A 19,312-nucleotide genomic window follows, 5' to 3' on the forward strand; every position below is an offset into this window, starting at 1 on the left:
TGGAGCACTGGGCAGAAGACTTCCACGACATTCCTTGTCCACAATCAACAAGGAAGCAACTGTCAGGCTGCTGCTGGTCTCCATTGACCACTCGCTCGCCGACTCCTCAACTGAAAAAAAGTGGTGAAAGCCATCAAGCATCTGGCCTCACAATCTCCACCAAGAAGACAGAGGTCCTGCACCAGCAACCCCCGGGAGCCCCCTACACAGAGCCTATCATAGCAGTCAATGGACAGAGACTTGTTGTGGCAGACACGTTTGTCTACCTGGGTGCACCGTATCACATTCTGCCAACATTGATGAGGAGGTGGCCTACAGGATTGCCAGAGCCAGTGCAGCCTTCGGCAGAGTCCAAGACCAAGTTGAAGGTGTATTGTGCTGTTTGCCAGTAAAACGTGGACAGTCCACAGCCGCCACACCAGACAGCTGACCGCCTTCCACATGAGATGCGTGATAATGCTGCTACACATCAAATGGCAGGACAAAGTTCCGTACACAGAGGTACTCAAGCGAACCCAGATGAAAAGCATTCATGCCACACTCATGCATTCCCAGCTGCGATGGGCAGGCCTCCCAAAGCGTCTCTTCTATGGGGAGCTTAAGGAAGGGAAGCGATCTTATGGTGGTCAGAAGTGCTTCCAGGTTACCCTCAAGGCTTCCTTGAATCAATGTAACCCCCCACCCCCACCCCCCCCGCCTACTGGAAAGAAGCTGCACAAGACCACCCTGCCTGGCAGACCTCGGTCAGAACAGGTATAGCAGTATATCAGAGTTCGAAGCGCAATGCATCCAAGAACTGCAGCAGAAACACTGGAAGGACTAGTCAAACTCCTCTTCCCTGCCAGACATTCCATGCCGACACTCCAGCAGAAAATTCAGAGCAAAGCTCAGCTTAATTAACCATCTCCACACCCACAGCACACGGTGATACTGTGACATCATGGTCATATTCGAAGGATGAACATCATCATCATCAACTTATATTTAACTTATCTCCAATGTATATTGACGTATTTCGCATGTTCCAGACAACCATAGAACTTAGTGAACGTGTCAGCTGCCGTATAATGACGTATTGGCAGGATTTAGTTACATCGGCATATGCTAGCTAAATCATCATGGTGTGACAGGTGCATAACTTGTTCGACACAGCCAGCGTATTTGCCAGTTTTTTCATAAATCAGCATATGTTGGCTAAATTGTCAAGGAGTGACAGGCCCATAAGATCCATGTTGGTTAAAAATAGTAAAAAAAAAAAAACAGCCTCAAGGTCAGACCAAATCTAAAGCTGGCACAAAATTAACAGAAAGAAATCAAACCAGACTCTCAGGACATGAATTTGGAGATTTTTATAAATACATCTGCACTGATCACACCCACTCCTTTTTTCCTGGAAGTGTTTCTGTGTCATCCTCATACTCCTTCACCCCTGAATACAACTCAGCCAGCCTGCAGAAGTGAGGGCCCCAGAGACGCAGGCTCCCATAGGTGGGATTCTCATCCGAGTCTGAGGACTGAAGAGAACTGAGCGAACCCGCCTTAGAGCCAAAGCCTTCATAGTCAAACACCAGCAGGCAGTCATAGGGAGGCGCTGTGGGGTCACTGTCAGCAGCACGCAGGTTCTATGGAAGAGCCAAAAACATGTACTGTACACAACTAGAGGAACACTCAGCGCAAATTGCCTTGAGATGCTACTAAAACATGCTGATAACGCATGCTGTTGCACAACGTTAGAAAATGTAGTGGCACCAACTGTAATGCAGGCCCAGCATATTCAACATATTTTATAAATCTGTTAATATACCCCTGAAATGCCCTATCATGCAACATTCAAAACTTCTTTTTAAAGTCTTCTGTCTTTATCTTCTTGATCCAAACTGTACTCTAAAATTTGACAAAGTTTATTCTGGGATAGGCTGACAATTTGCACCAAATTTAATGAAAGCCCATATTTACTTTTAAAAATTGAACTACAAAAAATGGTAAATGGACTGCATTCATAGGCTCCTTACATTTTCATGTGTTATGGGCAATCGAACCAAGGATCCTTACTTTAGGATGCAAAGTGGCAGGACATAAAATATAAATAAACAGACAAGCAAATAAATAAATAAGCGCAGCTGAATGTTGAACCATTTGAGGCTTCACTCAAACAACAAATTTTAGTGTTTGAGTGATCCTGCTATGAAGCCATCTAACAAAACAATGAATATGCAAAAGTGCAAAACAATGGCTGTGTCCCTGATTCATGGGCTGTATCCTTCTGCCCTATGAAGATCAAGCCTGTCAAGGCCATGGAAGCCAAACCAACTGTCCTGGAATAAGACGTTTAGCCCACAGAGCATTTTGCTATGATGTTATTGGCTTTTCTCACTCCTACCCCCTGTCACTTAGCAATGTCGACAGCTGCACTCCACAAGCTGGCATAGTAGGCATAACACATAGTTTCATAATTGCTTTTTAGTGCTTATTTATACTTTAGTTCTAAAGATGACATGTTTGTAATTGGGCATATGAAGCCCCAAATTGGCAGCCAGTCTGCTTTGTGTCAGCGTGATCCTGTCAGCCCTTAATAGCTAAACAGGGTGGGTCATAGTTTGTACTTGGATAGGAGGCCTGTTAGGAAGACCAGGAACTTTGTGTATTTCTTGAGGTAGACTTGGAGTTGTGTTAGTAAGGGCATCCAGCCTAAAATTTGTGCGAAATCCCAATGTGGCTCCTTGGTGGAGCTGCTGTGGTGACTCTGAACAAACGTATACGATATGAAGCCTGAAATTGTCCCTTTTTTGGTTCTGTTTTTTAGATTTACCATTCACTTTGTCTTGGGGGGTATCATGCAATGACTCATGGGGTACAAGGATACACCTGTTGTATCCTTCGTTATAGGGGGAAAGAAGGCTACATTCATCAACCACATTCCAAGGAGTCTTTCAAATGAGAGACTTGTCACGCCACTATAACACAAGTAGTCAACAAAATGCAATCCTAGAATGGTGCAGTCCTCCAACTGAGACAGAGTCATTGCGGTGACCTGGCACTCACAAACTTCGAAAACTGTTGTCCTGGTGAACTACAGAAAAAGACTAATGTATCAAAGTTTATGAAGCATGGTTTTAATGTCAAATTCTAACATTACTCACCTCCTCAATAAACTTTTCAATGTCCTCATTGGATTGAGGCTGTCGCCGGTAAGATGGGTGGGTCTGAGCAGCAGGGAACACATCAGTACACAAAATCTCAGGGAGGTGATCCAACCCTCTGTGCAGCTGACTGAGGTCATACTCCTAAAAAAACAAAAAAAAAAACCACGCTCAGTAACATCCCAGTGGAATATGTTTAATCACTGCCCATACGGCTTTCGTTTTATGTTCAGGAGAAATGATTATTTGCTCACATGTGTGCACCTGCCACAGGTTTAACATCCTTTGTCTCATTAAAGTGACATCCATCAAAATATTTCAGGGCGCGATCTTTCGTTTTTAGATATGTAAAGTAACGCTACATGAGCTCCTCCTTAAAAGTACCTGGTCTTCTTCAACTCCTCCCTGTTCATCATAGCACAAAATGTTGTCTCTGTTTATGTCTTGAAAAAGATCAGCTTCCTTCTTTGATTTCCTCTTTCTCAGGAACAGCAGGAGCAGCAAAAGCAGCACTGTGGTCAACAGAAGACAGTAGAATGCCTAAAGACAAACTGTTCAATCAAAACCAACAATAAACGGGGATGAGGACGACGTACATAGAAGGACCAAAACAGCTCCCAGGATTCCGCTCGTAAAAGGAAGAATGTTTGCCTGAGAAGCTGCATGTGGGATGAAGCAGGTGGAGACGGCTCCTTGACATTGACACACCTCGACGTCCAGTGTGCTGTCCTGGTGGAGCATCTGTACATCATAGATACGCAGGAGGACATGATAGATCCCAGGGGACAAATCCTTCTTTGGGGACAGGGACATCACATTACCTGTGAGAGATAACAGAAGCACTTCCTTTTTTTAGGATTTGTATACATTTTTTTGGACTTTGGTGGAGGTATGGTGTCATCACACCCTTCCACTATGTTCAAGTGATGCATTTGAAGTTATGCCTTATGCAACTCAAGTAGTAACTGTAGAGTAGCTCATTGGGATAAAAACTTAAGACACCAATATGAAGGCCTGGATTCAGTTCCTGATCAGGATACCTGTCTGTGTCCCTGGACAAGGCACTTCATCTACATTGTCCAAGTGCACCCAGCTATAAATCGGTATCATCCCCAGCTAGGAAAGTAACCTGCATCAGAATGGTGTCCCTGTCCAGAGGAAGCCTCAGACTCTCATCCACCTCACAAAATCTGGGAGTACGCACCAATGGGCCCTATATACAACCCCTGGCAAAAATTATGGAATCACCAGCCTCGGAGGATGTTCATTCAGTTGTTTAATTTTGTAGAAAAAAGCAGATCACAGACATGACACAAAACCTAAGTAATTTCAAATGGCAACTTTCTGGCTTTAAGAAACACTATAAGAAATCAGGAAAAAAAATTGTGGCAGTCAGTAACAGCTTGCAGTCTCTGAGGCATGGACTTAATGAGTGACAAACAGTACTCTTCATCAATCTGGCTCCAACTTTCTCTGATTGCTGTTGCCAGATCAGCTTTGCAGGTTGGAGCCTTGTCATGGACCATTTTCTTCAACTTCCACTAAAGATTTTCAATTGGATTAAGATCCGGACTATTTGCAGGCCATGACATTGACCCTATGTGTCTTTTTGCAAGGAATGTTTTCACAGTTTTTGCTCTATGGCAAGATGCATTATCATCTTGAAAAATGATTTCATCATCCCCAAACATCCTTTCAATTGATGGGATAAGAAAAGTATCCAAAATATAAATGTAAACGTGTGCATTTATTGATGATGTAATGACAGCCATCTCCCCAGTGCCTTTACCTGACATGCAGCCCCATATCATCAATGACTGTGGAAATTTATATGTTCTCTTCAGGCAGTCATCTTTATAAATCTCACTGGAACGGCACCAAACAAAAGTTCCAGCATCATCACCTTGCCCAATGCAGATTCGAGATTCATCACTGAATATGACTTTCATCCAGTCATCCACAGTCCACGATTGCTTTTCCTTAGCCCATTGTAACCTTGTTTTTTCTGTTTAGGTGTTAATGGTGGCTTTCGTTTAGCTTTTCTGTATGTAAATCCCATTTCCTTTAGGCGGTTTCTTACAGTTCGGTCACAGACGTTGACTCCAGTTTCCTCCCATTCGTTCCTCATTTGTTTTGTTGTGCATTTTCGATTTTTGAGACATATTGCTTTAAGTTTTCTGTCTTGACGCTTTGATGTCTTCCTTGGTCTACCAGTATGTTTGCCTTTAACAACCTTCCCATGTTGTTTGTATTTGGTCCAGAGTTTAGACACAGCTGACTGTGAACAACCAACATCTTTTGCAACATTGCGTGATGATTTACCCTCTTTTAAGAGTTTGATAATCCTCTCCTTTGTTTCAATTGACATCTCTCGTGTTGGAGCCATGATTCATGTCAGTCCACTTGGTGCAACAGCTCTCCATGGTGTGATCACTCCTTTTTAGATGCAGACTAACGAGCAGATCTGATATGATGCAGGTGTTAGTTTTGGGGATGAAAATTTACAGGGTGATTCCATAATTTATTCCTCAGAATTGAGTGAGTCCATATTTTTTTCCCTCTGCTTGGTCTAAAAAAGTAACCATTACTGACTGCCACAATTTTTTTTTCTGATTTCTTATAGTGTTTCTTAAAGCCAGAAAGTTGCCATTTGAAATGACTTTAGTTTTGTGTCATGTCTGTGATCTGCTTTTTTTCTACAAAATTAAACAACTGAATGAACATCCTCCGAGGCCGGTGATTCCATAATTATTACCAGGGGTTGTAGCAGTGGTTCCCGACCTTTTTTCTTCTGAGACACCCCCCCCCCCCCCTAAAAAAAAAGAAACAAGGATAAAGTGATTATTTCCATTTTTTGATGGTGGTTGGGGGGGCACATAATAGATTTCCCCCTTTTCTTTTTGGTTTGACTAAAGAAAAGTAAATCATGAACTTTAAGTTTTGATAACAGAGCAGACAAACCTGCCCCCTGTGATCTTTGCCCTCCGTCAAAAGCAGGGCTTAGACCCAGGTTTACAACCATATTTCAGTGGGAGTAAAGTTGATCAAATATGTCTATGATTGATCATTGTAGATTTTAACAAGACAGAGCTTAGGGTTAGGGGTTTAGGTCAAACTTAGTTCAAGTAAATGATGGGGTTACACTAGAAGATGGGGCTAAACCACTGGATATCTAGAGGACTCATTTCTTCTTCTTGAGTCACGTAGTTCAACAATTTCTCACTCATCTTCAGTATAGTGCTATATGGGACTTACTAGTTGAATTGATGTGAATGGTCCAGCTGATCCAGTTCTCTCTTGAAAGCTCTACAGTAAATGGTCCGGTGTGACCAGGTCCATCCAGGTCCACTATATCCAACAGGATAGGAAGTGGCTGTGTGCTGCATAGACTGGCTGTCCTTTGCTTAATCAGAGGAGCGTTGTCGTTCACATCCAGTAGAGTCACCACCAATGTTCCTGTTCCTGTGGCTGGAACCATATCTGAAAGCAGGACAAGACACAGAATGATTCATTGAGTTTTTAACTATGAGTGCATTCCTTCACTAAGGCCCAAAATATCCCACATATGGAGTTTTTCCCCTGTAAAATGTTTTTTTTTTTTTTTTTTTGGTGCACATGCGAACATGAATGCAATAACAATGATAAACAAGCTCAAAGCAATGCAATGTTTACCATTGTCATAAGCCAAAACAAACACGGTGTATTTTCCATCTTTGACAAAGGCTGATTCTCTGTCCATGCTGCTTTGAACTTTGACTACTCCTGTGGATTTATCAATATGGAGCCACTTGGCTGCATCACCGTGTAGTTTGTACCTGAAAGCAAGAGGAACAGTCCGAATAAAACAGAGCTGTGCACATAAACATCTACAAGTATATGCACAAAGGATATAAATGCCTGTTACCTTACACTCTGTTTCCTGGCCTTATCAGGATCTTTGGCTCTTATGTAGGCAACAGTAGTTCCCACTGAAGCATCCTCTGACAAGCTCTCATGGATCTCAGCTGGGCTGAACACAGGAGACTCATTCCTGTCTTCTACCATCACCCTGACTGTGGCACTAGAAGTCGACACCGGCCTCGTAAAGTGAACCTCGTTCTTCACCGCTACCAGCAGAGTGAAGACTGAAACACTCTCAAAGTCAAGCTCCTTGGAGTGACAGATAGCAAAGAAGGAGAGAGAAGAGAATGGACCTGAGATGTGGGATGAACACAGCATGTTGAAGAAAAACAAAGACTGTGTCCCAACCTTGGCGATGGTGAGGATCCCCTCCATTTTACTGGGGCCTGTGACAATGGCAAAGTGTGACCACTCGTTTCCTGTTATTATGGAAAACTCGGTGTTGGCATTGGGAGAACCTAACTCATCCTCATCAGTTGCCTTTAGTCTCACCACCTCTATTCCAACCTCATTCTCCGGGACTGATGTAGATATCTGTGTGGGCGGAGCTAGACAGCGATACTACTGCACCAATAACACTGGATTCAACTTGTCATTATGAAGAACTTGGATGTTTTAAACTCACGGATGTCACAGCGAATTGTGGAGCATTGTCATTGCTGTCAGTAACTGTGATAATGGCAGTGCTGGTGTCTCTTAGCCCTGCCCCTTCCATATCAGCAGCCTCAATAACCAGCTTGTACTCTGGGTGAGTCTGCAGGTAAAGGGATGTGTAGAAATGGTGATGTCGGATGCAAATAAAGAGTATTTTAAAAGGAAAAACTGGATTACATTACTTCACGATCCAGTCCTGCTGCCTCCACACTGATGATCCCGCTCACTGGGTTTATGGCAAACATGTCCGCTTTAGGCACCTGAGGCATCTGTGATAATATCTGATACCTAATTATAGCATTGTTTGTGTCTATGTCATCCTTATCCACCGCTGTTACATTCATGAAAGAGTGACCTAGGAGATACAAACAAAAAAGGAATTATGAGGCAAATGTTGTACTGCGGGAGGGCTTACCAGCAGATTTTTAGACTCGTCGTACAGTCTAAAAATTCCCAAAATACAGAGTATTTCCCTGTTGCATTATTTTTCCATAATTTGAAAGATCTTCAACTGGGATTGCTTGGAGTCTGTTCATTTTATCACTTATATATATATATATATATATATATATATATATACATACAGCATATCTTTTTCCTGGTTCTCTCCCTCAGCCCCAACCAGTCCCAGCAGAAGACTGCCCCTCCCTGAGCCTGGTTCTGCTGGAGGTTTCTTCCTGTTAAAAGGGAGTTTTTCCTTCCCACTGTCTCCAAGTGCTTGCTCACAGGGAGTCGTTTTGACCGTTGGGGTTTTTCCGTAATTATTGTATGGCCTTGCCTTACAATATAAAGCGCCTTGGGGCAACTGTTTGTTGTGATGTGGCGCTATATAAATAAAATTGATTTGATTTGATTATATATATATATATATATATATATATATATATATATATATATATATATATATATATATATATATATATATATATATATACCAAAAGTGTTGCGTTTATATTTTTGTTGAGTGTGTATATATATATATATATATATATATATATATATATATATATATATATATATATGGGTACCAGTCAGTATCTGGTGTGACCACCATTTGCCTCATGCAGTGCAACACATCTCCTTCGCATAGAGTTGTGTTGTGAAAGTGTAGGTACACGGACCCACAACAGGGGGCGCAATGAACGGACAATGGAGGAAGGTGAATAACAAGGTTTACTATTGTGAAACGAGCACAATGAATACAACAATCACAATTTGGGGTCGAATCCGCTGGTGTCGTGTGGGCAGGCTCGAAGGTAGGAGACGTCCGTCTCAGTCGAACCGAAACCACCCAGATCTCCTCTGCCACCGAACCCTGGAAATACTGGAACCGCCAAGTCCCGAAGTCCCAGGTGGCCACTGCCTCCGCTCGTCGGATCCGGTACTGCTGGCGGGAGAGAGCAACAACACAGGCGTGGATGCGACAGCACCCAGTAACGGAGAGGGGAGAAGCCGCCTCCACCTCTAGTCACAATATGGCAGGCAGGTGAGTACTTATCCAAGCAATTTAGCTTTCAGTAATCAGCAGTCCTGAAAAGGTTTAACAAGTCTTTTAATCAGAATATAAATGCAGAGTACGTTACCTCAGTCTAAAGGCGATATCTCGGCACTGAGGTGGAGACGCCGTCCTCCTGATATACCTCTGTGCTGAGTGGAACAGCTGTGTCCAGTGATGGGTGACAGCTGTCACCCAGGCTGCTCCCATAAGGCGGCAGCGCCCTCTGGTGCCTGGAGCCCGCACTCCAAGCAGGGCGCCCTCTGGTGGTGGTGGGCCAGCAGTACCTCCTCTTCAGCGGCCCACACAACAGAGTTGATCAGGTTGTCAATTGCGGCCTGTGGAATGTTGGTCCACTCCTCTTCAATGGCTGTGCGAAGTTGCTGGATATTGGCAGGAACTGCTACACGCTGTCGTATACGCCGGTCCAGAGCATCCCAAACATGCTCAATGGGTGACATGTCCGGTGAGTATGCCGGCCATGCAAGAACTGGGACATTTTCAGCTTCCAAGAATTGTGTACAGATCCTTGCAACATGGGGCCATGCATCATCCTGCTGCAACATGAGGTGATGTTCTTGGATGTATGGCACAACAATGGGCCTCAGGATCTCGTCACGGTATCTCTGTGCATTCAAAATGCCATCAATAAAATGCACCTGTGTTCTTCGTCCATAACAGACGCCTGCCCATACCATAACCCCACCGCCACCATGGGCCACTCGATCCACAACATTGACATCAGAAAACCGCTCACCCACACAACGCCACACACGCTGTCTGCCATCTGCCCTGAACAGTGTGAACCGGGATTCATCCGTGAAGAGAACACCTCTCCAACGTGCCAAACGCCAGCGAATGTGAGCATTTGCCCACTCAAGTCGGTTACAACGACGAACTGGAGACAGGTCGAGACCCCGATGAGGACGATGAGCATGCAGATGAGCTTCCCTGAGACGGTTTCTGACAGTTTGTGCAGAAATTCTTTGCTTATGCAAACCGATTGTTTCAGCAGCTGTCCGAGTGGCTGGTCTCAGACGATCTTGGAGGTGAACATGCTGGATGTGGAGGTCCTGGGCTGGTGTGGTTACATGTGGTCTGCAGTTGTGAGGCTGGTTGGATGTACTGCCAAATTCTCTGAAACGCTTTTGGAGATGGCTTATGGTAGAGAAATGAACATTCAATACACGAGCAACAGCTCTGGTTGACATTCCTGCTGTCACCATGCCAATTGCACGCTCCCTCAAATCTTGCGACATCTGTGGCATTGTGCTGTGTGATAAAACTGCACCTTTCAGAGTGGCCTTTTATTGTGGACAGTCTAAGGCACACCTGAGAGCGAAGCGCTCTATTGGGGTGATATGGTACTACGAGGTCCCTAAGATAAGATGGGACCTGATTATTCAAAACCTTATAAGTAAGAAGAAGAATTTTAAATTCTATTCTAGAATTAACAGGAAGCCAATGAAGAGAGGCCAATATGGGTGAGATATGCTCTCTCCTTCTAGTCCCCGTTAGTACTCTAGCTGCAGCATTTTGAATTAACTGAAGGCTTTTTAGGGAACTTTTAGGACAACCTGATAATAATGAATTACAATAGTCCAGCCTAGAGGAAATAAATGCATGAATTAGTTTTTCAGCATCACTCTGAGACAAGACCTTTCTAATTTTAGAGATATTGCGTAAATGCAAAAAAGCAATCCTACATATTTGTTTAATATGCACTTTGAATGACATATCCTGATCAAAAATGACTCCAAGATTTCTCACAGTATTACTAGAGGTCAGGGTAATGCCATCCAGAGTAAGGATCTGGTTAGACACCATGTTTCTAAGATTTGTGGGGCCAAGTACAATAACTTCAATTTTATCTGAGTTTAAAAGCAGGAAATTAGAGGTCATCCATGTCTTTATGTCTGTAAGACAATCCTGCAGTTTAGCTAATTGGTGTGTGTCCTCTGGCTTCATGGATAGATAAAGCTGGGTATCATCTGCGTCAGTGGAGTCAAAAGTCCAAACTGGTCTTTCCAGTTATTTTCAGAAAAAGAAAAATAAATAAAATATACGAGGTCTGTTAGAAAAGTATCGGACCTTTTTATTTTTTGCAAAAACCATATGGATTTGAATCACGTGTGATTGCATCAGCCAACCTTGAACCTTCGTGCGCATGCGTGAGTTTTTTCACGCCTGTTGGTTGCGTCATTCTCCTGTGAGCAGGCTTTGTGTGAGCAGTGGTCCACCCCTCTTGTCGGATTTTTATTGTGAATAAATGTCTGAACGATTTGGAGCTTTGCTGCATCAATTTTTTTCCAGAAACTGTGAGAGACCTCCAGGTGGACACCATTTGGAAAATTCATATGGCTTTCAGCGACGATTTTATGGGGATTACACAGCTTAAGGAGTGCTCCAGCCGGTATAAAGACCGCCCACAACAGCTGAGAGCGCAGTGCGCTCCGAGCACCAATCGACAGGCTGACATCCCGCTGAAACAACCAGATCATTTCCAACGTGAAGGCTTTGTTGATCCGGGACATCGTCTGACTTCCACAAAAAAAGGCAGGAGACGTGGACATCAGCACTTTTTCGGCACATTCCACTGTTACAGGAGTTTTTTTCATGGAAAGAGGAGTGGAGGGATGCGCCTCCGTGCCGCTCATGGCGCGGCACAAAACCACCTCCGTGTTGGTCTCACAGGACGGCTTTCAGATGGCTCAGACGGTTTTCGGTGGCTTTTCAGTCGTGTGACTGTCCGAGAAATTGTGCATGAGCTGGACATGCCAGAACATGTCCTGTGAGGCTTCATCATGGCGTTGCTCCTCTTTCCATAACAAAAACTCCTGTAACAGTGGAATGTGCCGTTCATTTCTAAACTGGACGTTGTGTTTTATCCGGGACGTCCTCTGACTAGCACAGGAATTGCGGAAGATGTGGACATCAGCACTTTTTCAGCACATTGAGACAGACATGCGGAGGAATTCCGTGCGTCGGGACATTTCCACATGGCGCAAAGCAACGCCGTGATGAAGCCTCACAGGACATGTTCTGGCATGTCCAGCTCATGCACAATTTCTCGGATAGTCACACGACTGAAAAGTCACTGACAGCCGTCTGAAAGCCACCTGAAAGCCGTCCTGTAAGACCAACACCGAGGTGATTTTGTGCCGCGCCATGAGCGGCACGGTGGCACATCCCTCCGCTCCTCTTTCCATGAAAAAAACTGCTGTAACAGTGGAATGTGCTGAAAAAGTACTGATGTCCACATCTTCTGCCTTTTTTTGTGGAAGTCAGACGATGTCCCGGATCAACAAAGCCTTCACATTGGAAATGATTTGGTTGTTTCAGCGGGGTGTCAGCCTGTCGCTCTCAGCCGCTGTGGGCGGTCTTTAAACTGGTTGTAACACTCCTTAATCTGTGTAATCCCCATAAAATTGTTGCTGAAAGCCATCTGAATTTTCCGAATGGTGTCCACCAGGAGGTCTCTCACAGTTTCTGGAAAAATTTGATGCAGCAAAGCTCCAAATCGTTCAGACATTTATTCGCAATAAAAATCCGACGAGAGGGGTGGACCACTGCTCACACAAAGCCTGCTCACAGGCGAATGACGCAACCGACAGGCGTGAAAAAACTCACGCATGCGCACGAAGGTTCAAGCTTGGCTGATGCAATCACACGTGATTCAAATCCATATGGTTTTTGCAAAAAATAAAAAGGTCCGATACTTTTCTAACAGACCTCGTATTGATTAAAATTTTGGGGTTGCTGAGTAATTTAAGTCCAGGATCTGGTCTCTAGCCTCAAGTGTTTGCTAAGATATAGCATAGGGCGATTTCATTGGGTTCACAGGTCCAAACAGATCTTTCCAGTAGTAGTTCCTGGGGAAAAAGAAAGTGTTCAGTTGGATCAAATTTATTGTGGGCTGAGGTTGTGGAAAAATTTCATTGAGCCTCAGCATTTACTTAAGAAGTGATTACTATGTGAACTTGGCAATTTTGGTCATGACCATGCTGAAAAAAATTACATAAAAGCCGATAGAAACGTGACATCAAAACTAAAACTGTATGAACTGCAGTTCCAGATATGTGACATATTGTTGTGGACAGGCAGATTATACAGTAGGGTTAAATTGTTTGGGTCATACACAGGCTGTGCAATTTTCCTTGAAAATCACATTTCAAAACCTTGGGTTAAATCCTCCAGAAGAAACCTTTGTCTCACCTGTAGCTGCGTTTTCATTCACTTCACCGTGGAATGACGTGTGCGTGAACTCTGGAGCGTTATCGTTCTGGTCAATGACTTTGATAATGAGCTTCATGGGATTCTCAACCTTGCCTCCTTTAACCAGAGCATGAGCCCACAGCTAGAACACACAGCACGAATGTATTTAGAGTAAAGGTGTGTATTTGTCGTAACAGACTTGTGAGATTAAGTCTAGAAAATGAGTTGAGAGGCGTTTTGGTGTATGGCAGCTCACAGTATATTTGTCTTTTTCCTCCCTGTCCAGCGGCTGAGTCACATACATCATCCCAGATCTGCTGTTGATGATAAAGAGGCCCTTTGTCGGCTCATCAGCTCCTGGTCCGGTGAGCTTGTAGGTTAACGCTCCCTTTGTGTTATTATTTGACTTAATCTAAAACAAAATCATTGACATATGATTTAATTGCATCCCCTTTTAATGACATGTCACAGAAAACATATTGTACTTACCTGCACCATGAATTTGGGGTATGGACCTTTGTCATTTTCTGAGAAGCTAATTGGTGGAATGACCCAGTCCCTCTTCATCCGTTTCAAAGTGTTGGACACATGGCAGGTGATGGAGCTGTTCTATATGAATCATCACAGAGCAGATCAGACTAAAAATAGTATCAAAACAATTCCGTCCACTCCCAGCCAGGAAACTCCCCACCACCTTTCTGCAAAGCAAGTCACCTGCAGTATATCAAATATTTCATCCTGTCCCAATATTAAAAGCGAAGCGGCCTATGTATACGTGTGTGCGTGCGTGTATCTTTGATCACAGAGAAACTAGGGAGAGCTGACATTTGGCGTTTGACATGCTTATGTATTTTGGGTCAATGAACTTTGCAAAAATGTAAAGTTGATATGACTAATATTTTTGGAGAAATAGGGATATTAGGTAAACAAAAAAAACAAAAACAAACTGTGAACAATGGACATTGATATCACCATTAATCAGCCCTTGGTAACCAGACAAGCTCTGAACAAAGGACATATCTCAACCTTGCCAGTTGTAAAACATGACATCAACTGAATGTGCCAAATAAATACAATTATTCACAAAACTTCTCATTTTAATTTCCTGCAGTTTCATTTAAAATCATTATAGAAACGTTGCATAATTTATTACCGCCATTCAAAAATATCAGCTACTGTACCTATTTTATAAACACTATCCAATCTAGAACCCGTGGCAAAGTGCTCGTAGTATATCTGTTCAGAAACAACACTGACAGTGGAAAGCAACATTTAAGAAATAGTTCTAAAATATGTGGTTCTGTCTGGGACTGACTCTATAGGCAGTTTGATAGAAAATATCTTCCCATCTTTAACATATCTACCTGCAGAGGCACAAGATATGCAAATTTTGTTTTATGTAAATTCTGTTGGTTCTAAAGCCTGGGTTTTTTTTAGTAAAGCTTAGGGCTAGTAGCCAGCAATCACCTTAGTATTTCTTCTGTTTTTCTTGTTGTTTAATGCTGACAAATTATACTGTATTGGTTATCTTTCTGATGCCTGACTGTGTTTTTTTCTCTCTCTCGCTCTCTGTTTGAGGTGCGGCTCCATCCAGAGATGAGAGTGGTGTTTCCTTCTGCAACCCTCTCGTCCTGTGCACCGTCAAAATTTCCTGTATATTTGTTATGTAAATTGTTTTGTCAATTGTGTCGGTAGCATGGCCCAAGCAGAGGGTCACCCCTTTGAGTCTGGTCTGCTTGAGGTTTCTTCCTCAAATCATCACAGGGAATTTTTCCTTACCACTGCTGCCTGTGTGATTGCTGTAGGGATTGGTAAAGTTAGACCTTACTTGTGTGAAGTGCCTTGAGATAACTTTGTTGTGATTTGGTGCTATATGAATGAAAAAATTGAAAAATTGTCCCTACAGTGGACAAATGTCAAGTTTTCTCCTGCAAGGTTTATCATTGTCCTATCCAGACTTTAACTAGGATGATAGACAAGAAAGCAACATAGATGTTGTGTGTTGGGGGGTTTGGCTGGACATTTGGGTGTTCTTTTCTTTTCTTTGCTCTCCAGGTGGTATGCAAACTGATTTATTGTCTGTGGAGAAGGTGCTGGCAGAAGAGTCCTTCACCCTCATCAACGTAATGTGCAGCACCTGTGGATGGTGCTCACGTGCAACCTTAAAGACTTTCAGCTGAAGCAGATAATGAGATGGCGTTCTGCATTTAAGCTATGTGTGATTCAAGCAGAATTGCCGGGAACTCGACCTTGTGATGTTCGTTTGTGAGACGCTGAGGACCGCGCCTGGGTTTGACACATCGTGCCTGTGAAGGAGGACGGGTGAGGGACACATGCTGTCAGCACACATCAGAGGTGATTTGATTGTCTGAATAATTGTTAACAGTAATTTGGTATTTTGTTACGCAGTATATGTGAATATTGATGAGAGTTGTGCAGCTCGCTTCTCACTGTTGTGGCGTGCGGACAGATGATCCTCCACCTGTTGTGAGAAGCTACTCATTTACATAAAGCTTAAATTCAGACCTGAATGTGTTGCTGATAGTGTGTGCCTTTGAAGGATATTAGTTGTACCTGCTGACTTACCTCACCTGTTCTATCCTTCGCAGAGTCGGTTTGTCGTGTCCACCTGGGGGGTGTTTGGCGGTGAACGTGGGTCCAGAAGCGCCGGGCTTCGATCCTTTTGGGCGCTGGAGAGCGCGCTGTCCTTCACTCCGCCAGACAGACGCATGTTTCGTTTGTACACTTTGTTATGCACCAAAGGGGGAAAATAAATTGTTTTGTTATTGGAACCGCTTTCTGGTTGTTTTGGCGCTGGGTTCCGTCAGACGCAGGTCCGCTCCTCAACCCGCGTCGACACATAACAATAGAAAATGACTTCTGAAAGATATTGTCCAGTCTGGGACTGAATGTAGGCAGGGTGGTAGAAAACCCATGCCCATCTAGAACATAGCTACAGTGTACAAGTGTTGGCCGCAAGCGCATCTGTTCTAAAATAGCAGCAACAGTCAACATGGGCATAGAATTTTATTGATTTATTTTTAATCAACCAGGCTACAATCAGTGTTAGGGTGGACATCTTTCAGAAGTCTTCCTTCAATGTTGCTTTCCAGTCTGCCGGCATTGTCAAAGACTGGGTAGGGTAAAACAAATCATATACCACAGCAGGGCTGCTTTCTAGGGGTGGGGGCACATATCCAAGGGAGGTTATCGTGGATCATTGTCATCAGTTATTAAAATCTGGTACTTCCAAACTTACCTCAAGTTTTGTGTTCACAGTATTAGAGCAGCTGGTTGTGCGGTTCAAGCAACAAGTTGCCACACCACCTGAACACTAAGGCAAAAAAAAGGAATAAAATAAGGAGCATAAAGCACAACAACTAAAACATAACACTGCAATTATGAGTGTAAGGTTATTAACATAAGTGAGCTCAGCAATCAACAAGACCAAACCAAACAATAAAAGTTCACATCATTGTGAAATTCTCACCTGAACCTGATAAAGATAAAACAAGAGGCTCAAAAACTTTTTGTTCTCCATCAGCTCTTTCAGTCAGAACCCTGCTGATCTGTTGTCCAGTATCACACGATCCACTGCTCCTTTGTAACAACAAATTCCACGTTCATGACTTTTATCATCAGCTTCCTTGTGGTCTCACTGTCACAGATTCTCATTCCATATTATTGACTCTTCCTCTTCTCTGAACTCGCTAATAAGGTGCTTAACGTGTTTCTGTTACGTTCGCAGGGTAGTTTGATTTAATCGCTGCAAAGTTGAGCTACAACACCAAACCTGTGAGCTAAAGGTGACCTAAAGGTGTCACGCATGCAGGCGTGTGTTTATGCAGGTGGACGTGGTCCACACTGAGCATGTCAAAAGCTGTTTATTATAAAACATAGTCCTCCCCCACGCCCCCCACCCCACCAACTGAATGCATGATACTGAAGACTTGTACAAAATGACACTGTGTTGCCTTTGGTCACTGGTTAGTGCACAAATCCCACAACCATACAGTAAAACAGGAATCACCTCTGATGGCCAAGTCCAGGTTGTTACTGATCATTTCACACTGTCACTTGGTAACTGCACAAGTCAACACTGTGACAGTCAAGACTGTTGATTAATCTTTGTCTTTTGAGTCACATATTTGAGAGGTAACATATTTGAGAGGTAACTTGGTGCACCCTTTTTCACTTGCATAATCGTACTGTGGTGAGGCTAATTCTTTTTTGATGCGTACATTTTGTCACCTCATACTTGAGGACTGCTTGAAGTGATCTTATCATATTTGAGTACTGCTTGAAGTGATATTATCATATTTGGGAACTGATATCATATTTAAGTACTGCTTGAAGTGATCTTATCATATTTGGGAACTGCTTGAAGTGATCTTATCATATTTGGGAACTGCTTGAAGTGATCTTATCATATTTGGGAACTGATATCATATTTAAGTACTGCTTGAAGTGATCTTATCATATTTGAGTACTGCTTGAAGTGATCTTATCATATTTGGGAACATTTATATAAATATGTACATATGTAAGTTTATTGATACATAAAAAAGACTTTTCCTTTTCTTTCCTCCTTGTTTCCCCCTCTTACATCACTTACATCATTATCACCAGATCAGGGTCGGCAAGTGGGGGTCTGTTGCTCAAAGGTCTCCCCCTTCTGCCAGCAGACTCCAAAACCTTGTCTTTTAATGCAGACCCTAGGACACTGAGCAAAGGGTGGACCTGTGTCAGGGGGCGACCCCTCTCTGGCAGCAGGTTTACAAAATACTTTGCATCTTTTAATGCACCACACACATGACAAATGGGGAAGGAGGGGAAGGGGAAAAAAAAAAGAAAATAATAATAATGATAATGATAAGTTAATAAAAAAGTTAAGGTAATTAAATTAATAAAATAAAATGAATGTAGCATAATTGTATATATGTATATGTATTATGTGTATACATGTGTGTATAGGTGATGTAAGTGTGTATTTTGTGTATGTATGTTCGCATGTATGATGTGTATATATATATATATATAGAGAGAGAGAGAGAGAGAGAGAGACAGAATTACCATCGACACACACAAGAATAGTCCTTTTAAATGGTCATTTTCTGAGTAAATGTGGGGAATTTATTGACATATGAAAATGGCTTAAGGAATGACACCAGCAATATCAATAGCAATTAAAAAAAATGGTAGTAATAATAATAATAGAAATAAAAAAAAATTTTGATTGACAATAATTATTGTCATTATTACTGTCTATTATAGTGGGAATTGTTTTTATCATCATTATTATTATTATTATTATTATTATAGATACTCATCACTAATATATGATATCAATTACATAGTAATAAAAAAGGAATTTTGGTCACACTCGGTAGTCGTAATAACGTATGGGTATTTGGGGGTGGGATTAAATAAGTTCGTCATCATCCCACCCCTTTTCGGGTTAAGTGCGCGGGTATGTATGCGTGTATGTTTGTATCTCCTGTTCTTTTCAACCCAATGTGGGTAAATGTAGATGTCAAAGAAATGCTTATTTTGTAAAACTCAAAATAAATGATCAATCAGTCAATATGTATGTATATGTACGTGTATATGTGTGTGTATATATGTATACATGCTTGTGTGTGTATGTATGTATGTATATGTGTGCGTGTATATATATATATGTGTATATGTGTAGGAGTATGTATATGTATGTGTAGGTATAAATGTATGTATGTGTATATATATGTAGTGTATATTTATTTATGTGTTAGTGGGTATGTATATAGGTATATATGTGAGTGTGTATATGTGTGTGTATAAGTGTATATATGTATATAATGTGTGTGTATGTATGTACGTATACAGGTATATATGCACGGCCCAAGCAGAGGGTCACCCCCTAGAGCCT

At 42.5% G+C, this 19,312-nt stretch overlaps 1 protein-coding gene across 2 annotated transcripts; it reads right to left on the bottom strand.

The window, feature by feature from the left end:
• Positions 1 to 696: 696 nt before the first annotated feature.
• Positions 697 to 17,435, bottom strand: LOC117515883 (B-cadherin-like). Of its 2 annotated transcripts, XM_034176655.1 has the most exons (15): positions 16,895 to 17,435; positions 16,664 to 16,738; positions 13,894 to 14,013; positions 13,661 to 13,816; positions 13,405 to 13,546; positions 7,877 to 8,049; positions 7,666 to 7,794; positions 7,389 to 7,574; positions 7,045 to 7,289; positions 6,813 to 6,955; positions 6,396 to 6,620; positions 3,737 to 3,961; positions 3,525 to 3,652; positions 3,141 to 3,284; positions 697 to 1,622 (listed from the first exon to the last, which is right to left on the bottom strand). In XM_034176655.1, the coding sequence occupies exons 1-15, from the start codon at positions 16,943 to 16,945 to the stop codon at positions 1,371 to 1,373; spliced, it is 2,394 nt and encodes a 797-aa protein (XP_034032546.1). In that variant the 5' UTR covers positions 16,946 to 17,435; the 3' UTR covers positions 697 to 1,370. The 2 variants fall into 2 exon arrangements, with proteins under 2 accessions (XP_034032546.1, XP_034032545.1); XM_034176654.1 differs by having other exon boundaries at positions 7,045 to 7,574.
• Between the last annotated feature and the right edge of the window lie 1,877 nt (positions 17,436 to 19,312).

Source organism: Thalassophryne amazonica, chromosome 8, assembly GCF_902500255.1.
Source record: "Thalassophryne amazonica chromosome 8, fThaAma1.1, whole genome shotgun sequence".
In the NCBI taxonomy this organism is placed as follows: Eukaryota; Metazoa; Chordata; class Actinopteri; order Batrachoidiformes; family Batrachoididae; genus Thalassophryne; species Thalassophryne amazonica.

Excerpts from the sequence above, each read along its gene's own strand:
- LOC117515883 (XM_034176654.1), bottom strand. The coding sequence starts at position 16,945 with ATGGAGAACAAAAAGTTTTTGAGCCTCTTGTTTTATCTTTATCAGGTT. Across the intron at positions 16,739-16,894 it reads TTTATCTTTATCAGGTTCAG|TGTTCAGGTGGTGTGGCAAC; the intron begins GTGAGAATTTCA and ends TTTTTGCCTTAG. Across the intron at positions 3,962-6,395 it reads CATTCACATCAATTCAACTA|GTAATGTGATGTCCCTGTCC; the intron begins GTAAGTCCCATA and ends TATCTCTCACAG.